At 51.3% G+C, this 15,822-nt stretch overlaps 3 protein-coding genes across 3 annotated transcripts; 2 read left to right on the forward strand and 1 right to left on the reverse strand.

Moving 5' to 3' along the window:
- Nucleotides 1-335: 335 nt before the first annotated feature.
- Nucleotides 336-1,086, forward strand: BO83DRAFT_428535 (uncharacterized protein; the record flags this gene model as incomplete). Its single annotated transcript, XM_025535414.1, has 4 exons — nt 336-703; nt 769-811; nt 864-966; nt 1,016-1,086. 4 exons carry the CDS (start codon nt 336-338, stop codon nt 1,084-1,086), a joined length of 585 nt encoding a protein of 194 aa, XP_025386820.1.
- A 2,006-nt stretch (nt 1,087-3,092) lies between these two features.
- On the reverse strand, nt 3,093-6,406 carry BO83DRAFT_315791 (formin-binding protein HOF1; the record flags this gene model as incomplete). Its single annotated transcript, XM_025527640.1, has 7 exons — nt 3,093-3,262; nt 3,322-5,377; nt 5,425-5,523; nt 5,585-5,797; nt 5,850-6,136; nt 6,197-6,301; nt 6,364-6,406. The coding sequence occupies 7 exons, from the start codon at nt 6,404-6,406 to the stop codon at nt 3,093-3,095; spliced, it is 2,973 nt and encodes a 990-aa protein (XP_025386821.1).
- A 1,122-nt stretch (nt 6,407-7,528) lies between these two features.
- Nucleotides 7,529-15,676, forward strand: BO83DRAFT_363940 (CCR4-NOT core subunit CDC39). The gene is made up of 4 exons (XM_025529597.1): nt 7,529-8,731; nt 8,814-9,138; nt 9,201-15,109; nt 15,174-15,676. The coding sequence occupies exons 1-4, from the start codon at nt 8,009-8,011 to the stop codon at nt 15,237-15,239; spliced, it is 7,023 nt and encodes a 2,340-aa protein (XP_025386822.1). The 5' UTR covers nt 7,529-8,008; the 3' UTR covers nt 15,240-15,676.
- The last annotated feature ends 146 nt before the right edge of the window (nt 15,677-15,822 follow it).

Here is a 15,822-nt window from a genome sequence, read left to right on the forward strand (position 1 = left end):
ACGATTTTCCATGTACAGTACTACGAGAGAGGAATGACAATGATGATATGATGATACCCAAGATGACAAGCAGTTACGTGATGAGTGGTGGAAGTGAGAAGAATGTAACCCGCAGCAGCAGCAGCAGCAGCAGCAGTAGCAGCAGCAGAGCAGCGGGGAAGTGAGTGATGCCTGAGGCGACGAACTGCGGCATCACGATAAAGCTACTTACTTGAAACTAGTAGCTCAAGCGTGGGCTGATAAGCGCGTCTCCCGTCCATCCATCCCGTTTGTCTGTCCTTACTTTTCTCTCTTGGCTTTCGTTCTCTCATCTTCCGCTTCATCGCCTGCTCAAGATGAACTTTGCGCCCTACCAGGACGAGTCCCCCGAGGTGGAACGCGCCTTTTCGCCGTCGCTGGCCGACGCGAATCGCATCAAATCCCCCAATCTTCGATCGCCTCGCGGATCTCCTCCCGTCCCCGGACTCGCTTCACCGGGGCTCCCCTCCCCCAGTCAGTTCGCCGGTGCGGGTCATATAAACACCAGTGGACATGGAAACACGGGATTTGGCAATGATGTGGAGAGCGGTCGTTGGAATCTTGGGGCTTTCGACACCAGTCTCCCCATCCGCATGGATGTTGAAGCTATGCTGGCATATCTGCTTCTGCCTCCTGCCGGTGGTGTCTTCCTCCTGTTGGTAGAACACAAGAGCGACTATGTTCGGTACGATTCCTTCTTTCTCATATCCCAGAGATATCCTTTTGCCAGATTTGCTGACATGTCTTAAGCTTCCACGCCTGGCAATCGAGCATGCTTTTCACCGTCATGTTTGTAAGTCACGCTATCGACCGAGTCGACCGTTGACAGCTCTAACGTCATTCAGATACTCCACCTAATATTCTCCTGGTCAAGCTTTTTCTCATGGCTCCTATTTATCTGTGATATTGCAATGATCGGTTTTCTCAGCATGCGGGCTTATCGAGATGGTGTGTTTCCACGATTGCGCAACGATAACACAAGCTGACCACACTTTAGTTGACACACTCGAACATTTCGAAGTCCCAATCTTTGGCCGACTGGCCAACTCCTTTGTTGACGATGAATGAACTCTCTATAATAACTGCATGATATTGCTCTTCACATGATATGTGTCCCGAGGCTGCTCGCCTGATGCTTCTTAAGCCACCTTGCCTGGACAATCTTCCTGATCAAGGACTGGTGAGCCTTCCATTGTACAGTGTCAAATTGAACATATTGCGGAACCTCTTATGTTTTTATAATTCTGTTATTTGCTGGCCTGCTGTGCATGATGCTCTGCTATGTATCCCTGCCACTACCCATCATGCTGTCTTCACTTGAATTGTAATATCTCCTTATCACATCTTTCTAGCTGCTCCATACCGTGCTTCATCAAGTTCCGTTGTTACCTGCCTGGGCTGTGAAGTCTTAACAGAATTTTCATCTTGTAGTGATGCTGAAAACTTGATTCACAGCTTTTCGTGGAATAAACGTCGACACAATGGCTCGGCGTGTGCTCCAATTCACCACACTTTGGCATATAGGAAATTTCCTTTCTGCGCCTGGCAAAGATGCCATAGCTCTCTACTCATCATCTTGCAGATCAATCAGCGAGACTCTTAAGCCAAGACTACCCAGATCCATTTGCATGGCTCTGAATTATCAGCCAGTACCGAATCGAGAAAGCAGGAAAGTCCATTTTAAACCTCTTAACAATCGATGCCCTTTGATCCAGGGTCAATAAAATCAGCCATTCGCGGACTTTCCACTCTAATACGCTTCTGCATGCATCAACTCCCTTTGCGACAGATAAAAATGTGCCACATTCAGCGGGTCTGCAACAGTTGCGGACATATTAACGACCACGTCTACCTCGTCTGCAACATCGCCAAAGCCGCAGCTGACACGAATGGAAATGGTGAACCATTCCAGCCCGGTCTTAAAAGTCTTACGCCCAAAACAATATGGGATAAGATCTCCCAAATTGGGTTCCACGCGTCCACACAACCGTATTGCAAAGACGGTAGAATACGTTGCCTTGCAACTCCAGGAGGTTTCAGATGTATGGTGGAGGGATGCGGCCGTGCAGATTAAAACCGAAGACGTCAATGAGCTCTCTTGTCCTCCTACGACCATCATCCTTCACCATAGACCACTTCGAAGTCAAAACCGACCGGGCTACTGCTTGCCTACACCACACGCTGGCATGTTTTATTTTTCTAATTCCCTAGGGCTCGATTTCTTTCTCTCTTGTTTATTGTACGATACATGTGCGCGAGCATCTCATTTTGTTCCAGTTGGTATTTGGTTCCTGAGCATTTCCTAGACATCGTGCAGGGTCTATACCCTTTTGCTACTCTTTTTCTCGGTGGGCTGGCGGGCTGGCGGGCTGGCGCCTGATGTCGCCTCCAATTGGGCGGTCATTTTGTGGTGTTGGGTTGCCTGTTCCAGCTTGCTCTGCTCAGTTGGTTTTTCTTTGTGGGCTCTTTTAGCCATGTCTACAATTTCTTGGTCAGGTATTTAGTATTAAATGGTGACTCTCTTATCTGGAAACTGTTACACGCATACCCAACGAGATCAAGCTATAGAACATTGTCTAGTCATAGAACGTAGTACGTATACGCAAAAAATACAGCGCCCATACGCCAAGTTATTATTCAAGTATCTCAACGCAGCTAATTTAAAAAGAGAAAAGAAAAGAAGAACTAGTCCGTATCTTCAACGAAAGACAATTCGAACAAAATCAAGCATACAGGTATCGGAGATTCAGCACACAAGAAACACAATCAAGATCAACAAATGAGGTCCAAAGAGGCAAAAACCAACTTTGACATGCAAGAGACTGGGGAGAGAGAAAACGCATAAAGAATGTGCCATGGAAGGGGAGGAATAGATACTACTAGACCCAAAGGTTAGAAGATGTGGCAAAGAAAAAGACAAATGAGCACAATTTGGTATCATGATCATGAACACGTGATTAAGTAGGACATGGTTGGGTCATAGATGGGGTGATGGAATAATGATTGGTTGTTGGTTCATGAGATAGGCATTGATCGTGTTTTGTCGTTTGTTTTTTGTTTAGAATTTTTGGTCTTTAGATGATTTGGAGGTAGTTGCTCGGGACTAATCCGGTTCGGCTGCGTGCGGTGGTGATTTCGGCTTCCCACCAGCCGTCGTCTTGGAGGCGGATCACTGATAGGACGTCGCCTTTGCTGAAGCCTAGCTCTTCGGGGATGGCGGCGGTGTAGCTGTACATGGCTCGTGCTGCAGGCAAGGTTAGTTGATTATTGCTATGGGGTGGGAGAGGAGGAAGGTGTATTTACCGAAGTGAAGGATGGGTCGACCGTCGCGGCTGAATTGTCTGCTGGGATCGGCAACAGCGACTGTTCTGCTCCTGGACCGACTCCTCACGCTCGCGGCCTCGTCGTAGTATGACATGGGTCTACCGCTGCCGCGTCGAGAGCCGTACCCGTCACGACTGCCAGCATACATGTCGGGTTGACCGGAAAGCTGAAGCTCCATGCCTCCGGCGCTGGATGGCCGGGTTTGTTGTCTGAATTGCGGCTGTGGTGAGACGGCACGGGGCATTGTGTTCTGAGGCTGTCTGTATTGAGGCTGCGGGGACACGCCGCGCGGTGCCATGGTGGGAGACTGCCGGTATTGTGGCTGAGGAGACACGGCACGCGAAGATCCTCTTCGGGCATATTCTGCAGTTGGAGATGCATCCACGGGACGCTGGGATGGGGATGGGACGGTTGGCGATTGGTTATACCGGCTTCTCATGCTGCTGCTCGAATGGTAGGTTGGACTAGGGCTAGCCGCTCTACTGTGTTGCCCCATGCGGGTGTCAACTCGAGGGCTGACATGAGGGCTCGCACTTCGTCCTGGACCGGGTGAACGAGCCCGTGTCGCCTCCTGGGACTGTCCACCGTGTCGGCTTGTCAATGAAGGGGGCTTGCTCGAGCCACGAAGCATACTCTGCGCCTGACCAGTGTATCTCTGAGTTGTCTTCTGCATCTGCGCTGACGTGAATGCGGGTTGCGGAGCGTCGAGACGTTTCAAGGATGAATCGTTGTAAGCGGGGGGAGGTGTGCTCACAGCACCCGGGTTAGCAGCTACCGGTGGCACTGGAGTTGCAATCCCGTGGTATCTGTCAGCAGATACACGAGTGGTTGATTGCTTCCCTGCTACTTTCAGATCTGCGAGAGCCCGGGCAATCGGATCGAGTTCCTCTTCACCAGCCTTGGCTGCTTTCGATGGGGATCCCTTCTTATCCTTGTCAGGGGAGTCCACGTCAAAAACATTGTTTCCAACATTAAGCTGGAAGTTTGCCCTTGGATCCACGGGCTCGGGGCTTCCAGATACTCGGTCGGGGTTGGGGACCGAAATTGGCTGTTGGGGTTGAGGAGCTTTAACGGGACTGGTGGACTTTGACGGTGACTCCCAAGTGCCGCGAGAAGGTGGTTGAGACGGTCCAGACTGGCGGTCTTTATCATGGCGACTCTTCCGTCGGAAGGGACTGTTGCTGAAGAACGCACTCCTCTTCTTTTGTACCTGTTTGTCTGCCCCTAGACCTGGAAGGGCTACACCATTCGTGGGTTTCGTAGGAGATTGTCTGGCACTTGGTGGCTCCTGACTCGACATCGATGTAGGGTTTGACACTTCGCTCTGGGAATCCCGACTGGATGGTCGGTAGGCGCTATTGGATCCCGAGCTGCGCTCTGAAGGCGGGCCTGTCCTGCAGAACATGGTCATACCATCGGTCGGATAAGCGTTGTGTGGCACCTTCGCAATTTCACCATGCTGGTTGGGGTCATAGTTCGGTGGAAGCTGACCGCCGCGCCGTAGATCCAAGGGAGCGGGTTGCTGCATCGGTTGTTGCATTTGTTGCGGCATCTGCTGAGGCATTGGCTGTGGCATAGGTTGCTGCACGGGTGGCTGCATTGGCGGCTGCATAGGCTGCTGCACTGGCGCATGCACCGGTTGCTGCATCGGTTGCTGCACAGCCTTCTGTACGGGCTGCTGCATCGGTTGCTGTACTGGTTTTTGCGGAGTGACTGTAGCCTCCCTGCTCGAAGGAGTGGACGGGCCGTTTATCTTGGCTGCAATTTCAGCATCGGGATCAATTTGGGGCTCGTACGAAGAAGGCTGCGGTGATGAAGTGCGATATGCTGGGTTTATCGTCCGTTGGAACTGGGCTACCGAGTACCCTTCTTCTTCAGATACTTCCGAGCTGGTATCGTTGATGTCGCCCCGGCAAAAGTTGATAAACTTGGGAGGGTCAGGAATGTCCTGACCAGTTCCTTTCTCTTTGATGAAGTGGATTATGTCCTTTTCAACTTCGCAGTCTTCCAGGGAAAGTCGGATTTTCTCGCAGGACTATTGATCATTAGCGGAAGCCGGGAAGTTGGGTTGATAGAACGTACCGCATCGTCACTGACGCAAACAGTTGATGCAATATTCGCATACGTCCATAGACTGCTTTTTGTAAAGTCAAGTCGCTCTTCCTCGAGATCTTGGAATTTCTGGAACAACTCATCAGTATTCAGAAGTCAAGTTTGAAGATAAGTTGCCGATCGCACGTACATCACAAGCTGCCTTCCACTCCTTGTTCCAGCGTGTAGTAGTTTCTTCGAGAATTTTAATAGCTGTTTCATACTCGCTACTGCTCGATGCCAGCTGTATTTGCGTCTTCTCCAATTTCGCTTTGTTCTTACGCTCTTCGTGGCCCATGACCATGTGTCCTTGAGCCAAATAACCCTTAATCCGCAGGCAATCTTGTTCATACCGATCTCTGGTCTGCTTTGTTCAGTACGGTCATGTACACTTTATCATGGGCAGGGCAATCTACCTTGTTGACAGTCTGAGTCTGTTGGATTTTAGTCTTCAGAAGACGCTCAATACCGTTCTGTATGATCTTTCTTCGCTCCTTGGAACCACCCGCGAAAGCAATCAATGGCTCCTCTAGCTCCCTCTTCATCTGACCCGCAATTGCTGCGTGGGCCTTGGCAATAGCCTCAGTCTCACCGCGGACGGTATCGAAGGACGACCGGAGGGAGCCTATCTCTGTTGATCCTAGTGGCTTGCGACATAGTGCTAGAAGCTTTCGCGCGTACTCATCCTCGATAGCAGCCCGTACTGGTCATCATGTTAGAACACAAACAAGCCTCGTACTGAGCCCAGGATCGGCTGACGTACTGTTGTAGAATGTCTTTAACTCATCACACGATACTTTCGACGTGTGCATTCTATCCAACATTGGCCCAACACCCGCGTCTTCCTTGCCCCAAAAGTTGTTGGCAACTGTAGAAGTCGAAGTGTTAGCTGGACATGGAACTCGCTAATCGAATGTCGAGGTACTATACAGGACATGGCCACTGTTGGCCCATCTGCAACTGTGCCCGGCATTTTGGCAGATTATAGTCCGGTGAAAGTGTAGAGCTTCGGCCAGCCTTTGCTCATCTGGTTATCGGTATCTAGGGATATGGACAATTTGAAAGGTAACGCAGAGCGAGCTGTAAAAATGTTGAACAACCCGAGAACCCCACGGCGACGGAAAACCAAACGAAGATGGCAACCTGGATGCCCCTGGAGAAGCAAGATAAAGAACCAGAATTCAGAAAGAAAGAATGGAGAAAGCAGTACAGATGGAACTGGATCTGGTGGAGTTAGCCACAAGCTACGCGGTGGAATGGAGATGGCTGACGCTGTCATGTTTACACTGGCGTGTCTCTCGGGGCAACCGGCGGTAATATCACGGGGCAGCGTCAGGCAGCCCAATGACCACCTCATCTTCCTCGAGAACCCATCAAGGGATATCCGCCGGTGGCTATCATTCTCTCCCACTGAACGGAACCTGACGAATGGTGTGGATTCTTGTTCCTGTGACGCCCTTCCCACACTTTATTTGCGCCCTTCCTTGGCTTGTAGGGTTTTCAGAAACCCTGAGGTCGGTCATTATCCATCCATGGATGTGGCTGGTCCCGAGGTCTCACTGATGGCGCGCGAAGAACGCAATTTACTCATACATTCATTCTCCTTTCAAACCCTTTATTAACACCTATTCTGCTCTTGGTAAAGTAGGATATATCTAGTGCTGTGGATCGTATACGTGGTTCTTCGAAAAGTGTTGAGAGAAAGCTCCATTGCGATAACTCGCCATTATCTACACTAAGGTCTGCTCGAGCGGAAATGTCGGTGACCATGTTGAGGGTGTCGGGCATCAATTATCGAGTAACTCTGGGGACAACCGTCAAGAGGGGATCCCGGTTCCCCCATTTTTTGGACTTTTGAGAGAGAGCGTAGATAACATTACCTTGATAAAACTATCCACTAACTGTAGATAACCCGGTTGCAACCTTCAACCCAGGAACACCCGATGACTCAGCGGTTATCTAAGCCACCGCATTGGTCCCGTCATGCTCACGTGCCCGGGACCCCCAGCCGCACTTGCCTAAACGTAGTGGTCATTATGCAGGAGAGACAAAGCTGGAGGTCGAGTCCGGTCGCTCGCCTACGCACTTTGCCCAAAACTATATTGCGCGTCCTTTCCACTGGTTGTTAATCTCAGCTTGAGAACCCCTAAATCGTGATTGCCGGTTTGAGAATTTCCATCTCTCTGCCGTATTTCACCACACTTCCCCCCTCAAACTTTGGATTGATCGACCTCCCCTACCTACTCTCTTCAGTAAGTGGGAGGAGCAGGACGCAGCTCTCTTTCGCTGCCTAAGGCCATCTAGTGTGGGCTCCTCAGGCACCTCCCGACCCGCACGTCCACTCAACCTCGCTTTCTCTGCCCGTCATTCACACCCATCGGAACTTCCATCCTGTGCCACGAAGCAACATCCTCTTCATTGCCATCGGTCTCTGCTCTTCCGCTGCCAGAATCCGTCGCTCTGTTGCCCGTCTCACGATTGTTCTCATCAATTTTGGCTTCGACTTTGCTTTTATTCTGTTGCAAATAATAAAAATTTGTCGCTCGCCTTCAGATCAAATGATCGCGTCTCCTAGATGACCTTCCCTCCCCCTCCTCCTTCCTCCCAATCGTCGATTGCTTCTGGCACCGATAAATCCTCTTCGACCAGGCCGGCAAGGTCACAGCAATCTCCTTGGGGTCCGTCCGTGTCCCAGTCTAGTGTTCGGCGTGGGTTGACTCCACTTGCGACCAACAACCTCTCCTCACTCGCCTCAGCTTCTCGGGGGCCACCTCAGTCCAACAGTCCTGGTCCAGGTGGTTCAACCGCGTCTCCTTTGACATCCTCCTTTTCCGCCGTTCTGAGCTCCGCTAGGGGCCATCCTGTTGGTCGGAACGTACCCTCGCCAGCCTCCACGCCCTCACCGTTCGCCTCCTTTCAATCTGGCTCGCAACAGCACCAACAACCTGGGCAGTCTCTCTCCTCACCTAAATTCAGAGCTCACACCCCGTCTTCAGGGTCACATCTGGCTTCCGCAGCGGGTTCTGTCGCGGGTGGAGGAGGCTCCGGGGGAGGCGGAGGTGGGACGGGATCTTCCAGAGGCGCCACCTTCTCTCCGTTGTTGTCCGGTACAACCGTGAACTCACCTACGGGATTTCCCTCTGACAAGCCGGGATCGGCAGCTTCAGGCTCTGCTGCTCACGCAAGCCAGTCGTCGTTGACGAAGATATCCATCGCACAGGTTTTCCTGCTCCTAGATTCTATCACAGAGAAAGAGGGTAGAGAAAAGTGGGAGACCAAAGCTGCTCAAATTCACAAGGTAAGTACATCAGATCACAGCGTCGCAGATGTCAACCTCCTCTAGTATTTGTTGTACCAGTACGATGCTGACTTGGTACCAGCTTGTTGAGTCGAACGGAATGGAGGTCTTTTCCAAATACTTTCGCCGCTTGCTTACGGGCAATGCCCCGCAGATTTTCCCCGGGGTCAACAAGTCCGTGGAAAATGCTGGCAATTATCCGCTCCTAGTCCAGGAGATGCAAAAAGTGTCTCAGGACATAGAACAGGCCCAGAAGATCGCAGAGACGGTAGATACATCTGAGGGAGATATCTTCCGCGATTTTGATCTCTCCACATTTTTGGATCACTTCAAACTCGATCCTCTTGTGAAGGTTTCTCTCGCGCTGGCATTCAAAACCGCCAATAAGTCGGACTTGCGCGCTAAAGGTGAGTCGTTAGTCCGAATATCAGACTGTGGTCTAAGTCCACTGACGAATGCTTTCCAACAGCTGATGCGATAATTTCCAATTCCATAACACCGTTCCTGCAAAGCCTGGCGACGCTGTCTGATGTCAGCAAGGATTACAAGAATTCTTTCATTGGCATGACAATCGAGCGGTTCATACTGTATCCGCCTAGGAATTTCACAGATGAAGTGAAAGGGAAATTGGTGTATGCGGCGAACTTGCGCTATCAGAAGCTGGGCGTGGACATGCCATTTGAGGTTGCGTCTGCTCTTCAGATGTTTAATTTCATTAACCCCAGGTATACCCTTGTCCGCCAACTTCACTCAAGAGGACCGAAAGCAACCTCGAATGCCGACGCCGTCACTGAGACGATAAACTCAACCGGGTCCGAGTGCTGGGGCGAAGAGCATATTGCTAGTGCGCTGCTTTTCCTTGTGCTCTCTCAGCATTGGCGCGAGTTCTCTCTGGAGACATTCCTCGGGGCTGTTCAGGCACACTATGGCGAGAAGCGAATCAATTGGTCTCTTGTCTTCCGCAGCTTCGACCGTGAGGGCTTGAGGCTTGATACTCGACAATTCGCAAAACTGTATGCGGTCCTGTTGGCTGCAGCTACGGATGACCCAACCCTGGATATTCAGAAGCTTTGGGGTGGTGATTGGGAGCATCGTGATACACAGATGTCCTTCCTGACTGCTTTCATTGCTTCCAGGACAGATGTATCCCAAATCCCCAACCTACGTGCCACCTTCCCCTCCGACTTCTTCGCCGATGGTCCCGAGCTCGTTCGTTTGCAAGGCGAACGTGCTGCAAAGTCACCACTCCGGTCCTTGGACGCTATGAGAGCCATATTCGATCTGGCATTGTTTTCCCAAGCATCTTGGGCTGCCGCGGAGAGTCAACTGATGATCAAGGCGGTTGTTCAGTACGATCTACCCGTTTTCTTGTGCTCGGCCCTCTCTCTCCCTCAGCCTTGGACTAGTGTGCAGCAGAGCTTTGTCCTTCGAACTTTGATAGTTTTCATACTCAAACAAGAGGAAGGATATCATTTGGCACTGCACGGGGCCTGGCATCAAGATCGGCAGTGGGTAGCAGAGCAACTCTTCACAACTTTCACGCAGGACCCGACGTCTACTGCTGCCATCTATGAACATGCTGTCGAGTTTGGTTGGCTCGACTATCTCCTGGGATATACGAATGGTCTCGCTATGGATCTTGCTTGCTACGCTCATCGTAAAGGGCCCTTCGATCTGGAACAATGGGTTCGTAATGCGGCACAGAAAGGCCCAATGGATATGGGAAGCCTACTATCCAAGTTCCTGAGGATTAAGGCTGAAGACGAGCTTCACGTCCAACGGAAGGAACAGTCGGCTCCCCAGATGGTTAGTCTTGCGGTCAAAACGGTGTTCACGTTGCTGTCAGTTCTCGAAGAATATGTCGGTGACCGCGAAAATCTTACTCCTGTCCAACGGATATGCATTCAGACTTATCCGCGACTCATCAACTACGGAGAAGGTTTCGACGACATCATCGACGCCAACGGGGAAAACGGAAATTCGTTGCCCGAGGCAGTTGATAAGCAGATGCAAGAGCTTTTCGGCAAGATGTATCACGAGGAGCTCTCACTCAGGGAAATCCTTGAACTGATGAGAAGATATAAATCCTCCCGTGAACCAGCCGAGCAGGACCTATTCGCTTGTATGGTGCATGGCCTTATTGACGAATACCATTGCTACCATGAATATCCCCTGGAGGCACTTACCAAAACAGCTGTGATGTTTGGTGGCATCATCAACTTCCGGCTAGTGGACGGCATTACCTTGAAGGTCGGCTTGGGCATGATTCTGGAGGCAGTGCGTGACCATGAAATGCATGATCCTATGTACAAGTTCGGTGTCGAGGCGATTGAGCAGTTGATCAACCGTCTTCCTGAATGGGCTGGCTTCTGCCACCTGCTCCTACAAATTCCAACCCTGCAGGGCACTACGATCTACCAGAAAGCCGAGGAAGTTCTGCGTGAGCAAGGGAGTCAAGTTAGGGATGAGCCTGGAAGAGCGGACAGTATCTCGGGTGCTGCCGTGAATGGGAACGTTGACGAGAACGCCACCGCGGATGGATCGACTCGTAAATTTGTTTCCGTTCATGTTGATCCGCTTCTCAGACCTGAGGTCTATCGTGATCCTGATGAAGATGTCCAAGACAAGATTCTCTTCGTATTGAACAATGTGTCTGAACAAAACATTGATGAGAAGCTGCGTGATCTCACGGATGTTCTTCGTGACCAACACCATCAATGGTTCGCGTCTTACCTCGTGGAGGAACGTGCGAAATTGCAGCCGAATTTCCAGCAGCTCTACCTTGACCTGCTGGACCGTATCAATGACAAGCTGTTATGGGCGGAAGTTCTAAGGGAAACCTATGTCAGTGTATCCAAGCTTCTGAACTCCGAAGCTACAATCAACTCATCCACCGATCGCGGTCATCTCAAGAACCTCGGTGCGTGGCTTGGGTCTTTGACCATAGCCAAGGACAAGCCCATCAAACATAAGAATGTCTACTTCAAGGGACTTCTCTTGGAGGGATTTGATAGCCAGCGCCTGACTATCGTGATTCCTTTCACATGCAAGGTGCTCGTCCAAGCCACCAAGTCCACGGTGTTTAACCCTCCCAATCCTTGGCTGATGGACATCCTTGCATTGCTCATGGAACTGTATCATTTCGCTGAACTCAAGTTGAACTTGAAGTTCGAAATTGAAGTCCTGTGCAAGGACCTCGACCTCGATCACAAGACCATTGAGCCCTCTGTCATCATCCGTGACCGCTCTGCTCACATCGAAGATGCGCTGTCTACGGCCAATATTCCAGATGGTCTGGAGGCGTTCGAGGACATGACTCTCACAAGCATCAATCAAGGAATCCGCCACGAGCGATTGTCACCCGCTGCCATTATGTCGACTCTCCCGAGCTTGGACAAGATCCTTGTACTCCCGTCGTCTGCCAGCAGCATGGTGGACCCGAATGTCCTTCGGCAGATAGTGCACAGCGCGGTCGAGCGTGCCATCGCGGAAATTATCACTCCCGTTGTGGAACGCTCAGTTACCATCGCATCTATCTCCACCGTCCAACTGGTGTCGAAGGACTTCGCAATGGAGCCTGATGAGGAAAGAGTGCGTCATGCGGCTGGCATAATGGTTAGGCAACTGGCTGGTAGCCTGGCTCTTGTGACCTGTAAAGAACCGCTCAAGGTGAGCATGACCAATTACATTCGCATGATCCAGCAAGAGTATTCCGATCAGCCAATGCCTGAGGGGTTGATTCTCATGTGTGTCAACGATAACCTCGATGCTGCTTGCGGTATCGTTGAGAAGGCCGCAGAGGAGAAGTCTCTTCCTGAGATCGAGAAGGTCATCGAACCCCAGTTGGAAGCGCGTCGGCGTCACAGGGCGGCCCGGCCCAATGAGCCTTTCATTGACCCATCAATGAATCGCTGGGGCCTTTTCATCCCCGAGCCTTACCGACAGGCTGCAGGAGGGTTGAACAAAGAGCAACTGGCAATCTATGAGGAATTTGCCCGTCAAGCCCGTGGCCCGGCAGCGGCCCACGTTCAGAATGTTTCCACCGATTCTGGTCGACAGCTTCCAGATGTTCTTCAGGAACCATATTCGCCTATTCCCAATCTCTCTACTCCTGCAGAACAGCCAGCTGTACCCCATAGGACACCACAAGCCCAGCAAGATGCTCGGTTACAGCAGACTGGTCTTGTCGGTGCACAGTCTCAGCTCAATGGCTTCCTTGAGGCACAAAGCCCGCGTGAGAAGGTTGAGAGCATAGTTTCCGAGTTACAGCAGGCAGCTCGGAACGCTCCTGAAGAGCGCATTCGGGACCTTGGCAGGGAGAGTGCTGTCCTCCAAGAGTACAACCAAGCACTCCGCACTATCCTTGCCTCTCCCAACGGTGAAGAACTCGCTCGTCTCACTGGCCTCAGAATCTGTACGACTCTGTATTCGCAGACACCCGGGACATTAGAGATTGAAGTCCTCGCACACTTGCTTGCGAAACTGTGCGATATGTCCACTCTTGTGGCCCGCTACACCTGGGCCATACTTTCTGAGGTTGACGACGAGCACATGTTCAACGTGCCAGTTACGGTTGCACTCATTGATGTCGGACTACTGGATATTCGTCGAGTTGACATGATCTTGACACGTCTTATTCTTCAAAAGAACACTGCTGCCCTGGATGTCCTCTCCAACCTCATGGACCGTGTTCTCTTCAGCGAGGAACCATCTGCTCTAAGATCTGACTTCTCGGGTAGTCTTGAAGCCATGAGCCAATGGCTTGCGGAAGATTCGGACGTTACTGTGGCCAACGACATCATTCGCAAGCTGCGTGAATCCGGCATTCCCGAAGTCGTCAACCCCCTACTCAGTGACAAGGCCAGGTCCAAGCGTGACCAGATGGAGTATATCTTCAGCGAGTGGATTGGGATCTACAAGGCTCCCGGTGCCATTGATCGCACCTACTATTCGTTCCTCAAGGATCTGCATCAGCGACAGGTCATGGACAACCAAGAAGACTCGGCACTCTTCTTCCGCCTTAGCATCGACATCTCGGTTGCAATGTTCGATCACGAGTCGCAGAACCCTAGTGGAAGTCTCGATGAGGCTTTCCTCTACATCGATGCCCTTGGCAAGCTGGTTGTCTTACTTGTCAAGTTCCAAGGCGAGTCTACAGGAGCTGCCAAGACAAGCAAGGCAGCCTTCTTCAATTCTACCCTCTCACTGCTTGTGCTTGTCCTGAACCACCACCATGTCATGAGAGGCGAGGCCTTCAATCAGCGTGTCTTCTTTAGGCTATTCTCCAGCATTCTCTGTGAATATTCCATGAACGGGCTTCAGCAAAGCGATCAGCATCAGGACATGATGTTCGCCTTTGCTAACAAGTTTCTGTCTCTTCAGCCCAAGTACTGCCCAGGATTCGTTTACGGGTGGCTTTCGTTGGTCTCTCACAGATTCTTTATGTCCGGTATGCTGAACATGCCGGAGCGGGCAGGCTGGGGACCGTACTGCGAAATCATGCAGGCGCTGCTCTCTTACATTGGCGAGCAGCTCAAGCCGGCCAGCATCTCATACGTTGCTAAGGACTTGTACAAGGGTGTTCTTCGCATCTTGCTGATCTTGCATCACGATTTCCCTGAGTTCGTGGCAGAGAATCACTTCCAGTTCTGTAACGTCATCCCTGCTCATTGCGCTCAGCTTCGGAACCTGGTCCTGAGTGCTTATCCGTCGTCCTTCCACAAACTCCCGGACCCGTTCAGGGAGGGGTTGAAGGTTGAGCGTCTGGAAGAAATGCGGGAAGCCCCCAGAATCGCCGGTGATACTGCAGGTCCGCTGGAACAGGCCAACATCAAGAGTGCTGTCGACAGTGCACTCCAGAGCACCGATGCATCTGACTCGGTCATTCAGCAGATCTCCGATGCCGTGTACAATCCTCCCACCAAGGAAACCGGCCCCTACTATACGCCGATAAACGTCAACGTGGTCCTTTTGAACGCGCTTGTACTTTACATCGGTCAGAGCGCCGTGTCTGCAAATGCGACCAAGGGCAACATTCGCGCGGCCTTTGACAATTCCCCTCACTCGGCGCTTCTCGAGAAGCTAGCAAAGGCCTTCCGGCCTGAGGCGCGGTACTATCTCCTGAGCGGCATGGCCAATCAGCTCCGCTACCCCAACAGCCATACCTACTTCTTTAGCTTCGCCATTCTCCGCCTGTTCGGCACCGACTACTCGGAGCAGGACGATTCTGACATTCGTCAGCAAATCATCCGGGTGCTTCTCGAGAGGCTTATTGTCCACCGCCCTCACCCATGGGGTCTCATCATTACCCTGCAGGAGCTGCTTCAGAACCGGAGCTACACCTTCTTCCGTCTTCCGTTCATTCAGGCTGCGCCTGAGGTAAGCTGACCTTTTGTCTGAACGGTTTATTAGTTCGTTTCACTGACATGACATTCCCCACTAGATCGGCCGTCTGTTCGATGCTCTTCTGCAGCACATCCAGCAACAGAGCCCGCGGGCCATGGCTTGAGTGATCACCAACCTATACTCTCTCCTCTATCTTCTTCTACTATATTAATACGAAGTATTTGATCATGTTTCCATGCCTTGCATTCAGCCGCGATGACCGACTCTGATGGTGTTCTATCGATGCCGCTCATGACAATGCAGCGCAAAAATACGGGTCTTTACCGGGGTGTATGATCTGAAGGGTTTCTACGTTTGCTTTGCTTTCCGTTGGCATGCTGTATCGTTCTATGTTTCTATTCTCATTGTTTCGGTTGGGTTTCTGGGCGGGGTATGCATATTAGGACGTGTTAGCATGGTCCATCGCTACATGGTGCTTATATCTTGTTCCTTTTTGCTCGTGTCTCTTACGCTTCATGTTGGTGTTTTTCCTTATCCATTCCATCTACCACATCGGTAGTCTGTAACGATAAGTTTATCCTAAAAAAGATGAGTCCATGAGTATCGGTGCATACGAATTCGTAGAAAACAGATCTCAGTAGAGAGATGGTCTAGATGGTGAGAGAACATATTGTTTGTGGAGCAGTTCAGTCCCTTACTTAAATTGGTGATCGGCGTCGGGGAGATTCTCCGCGCCGTGCTGCTCG

This window comes from Aspergillus eucalypticola, assembly GCF_003184535.1.
Source record: "Aspergillus eucalypticola CBS 122712 chromosome Unknown BO83scaffold_17, whole genome shotgun sequence".
NCBI lineage: Eukaryota > Fungi > Ascomycota > Eurotiomycetes > Eurotiales > Aspergillaceae > Aspergillus > Aspergillus eucalypticola.

Excerpts from the sequence above, each read along its gene's own strand:
- BO83DRAFT_363940 (XM_025529597.1), top strand. The coding sequence starts at position 8,009 with ATGACCTTCCCTCCCCCTCCTCCTTCCTCCCAATCGTCGATTGCTTCT. Across the intron at positions 8,732-8,813 it reads AAGCTGCTCAAATTCACAAG|CTTGTTGAGTCGAACGGAAT; the intron begins GTAAGTACATCA and ends ACTTGGTACCAG. Across the intron at positions 9,139-9,200 it reads GTCGGACTTGCGCGCTAAAG|CTGATGCGATAATTTCCAAT; the intron begins GTGAGTCGTTAG and ends GCTTTCCAACAG.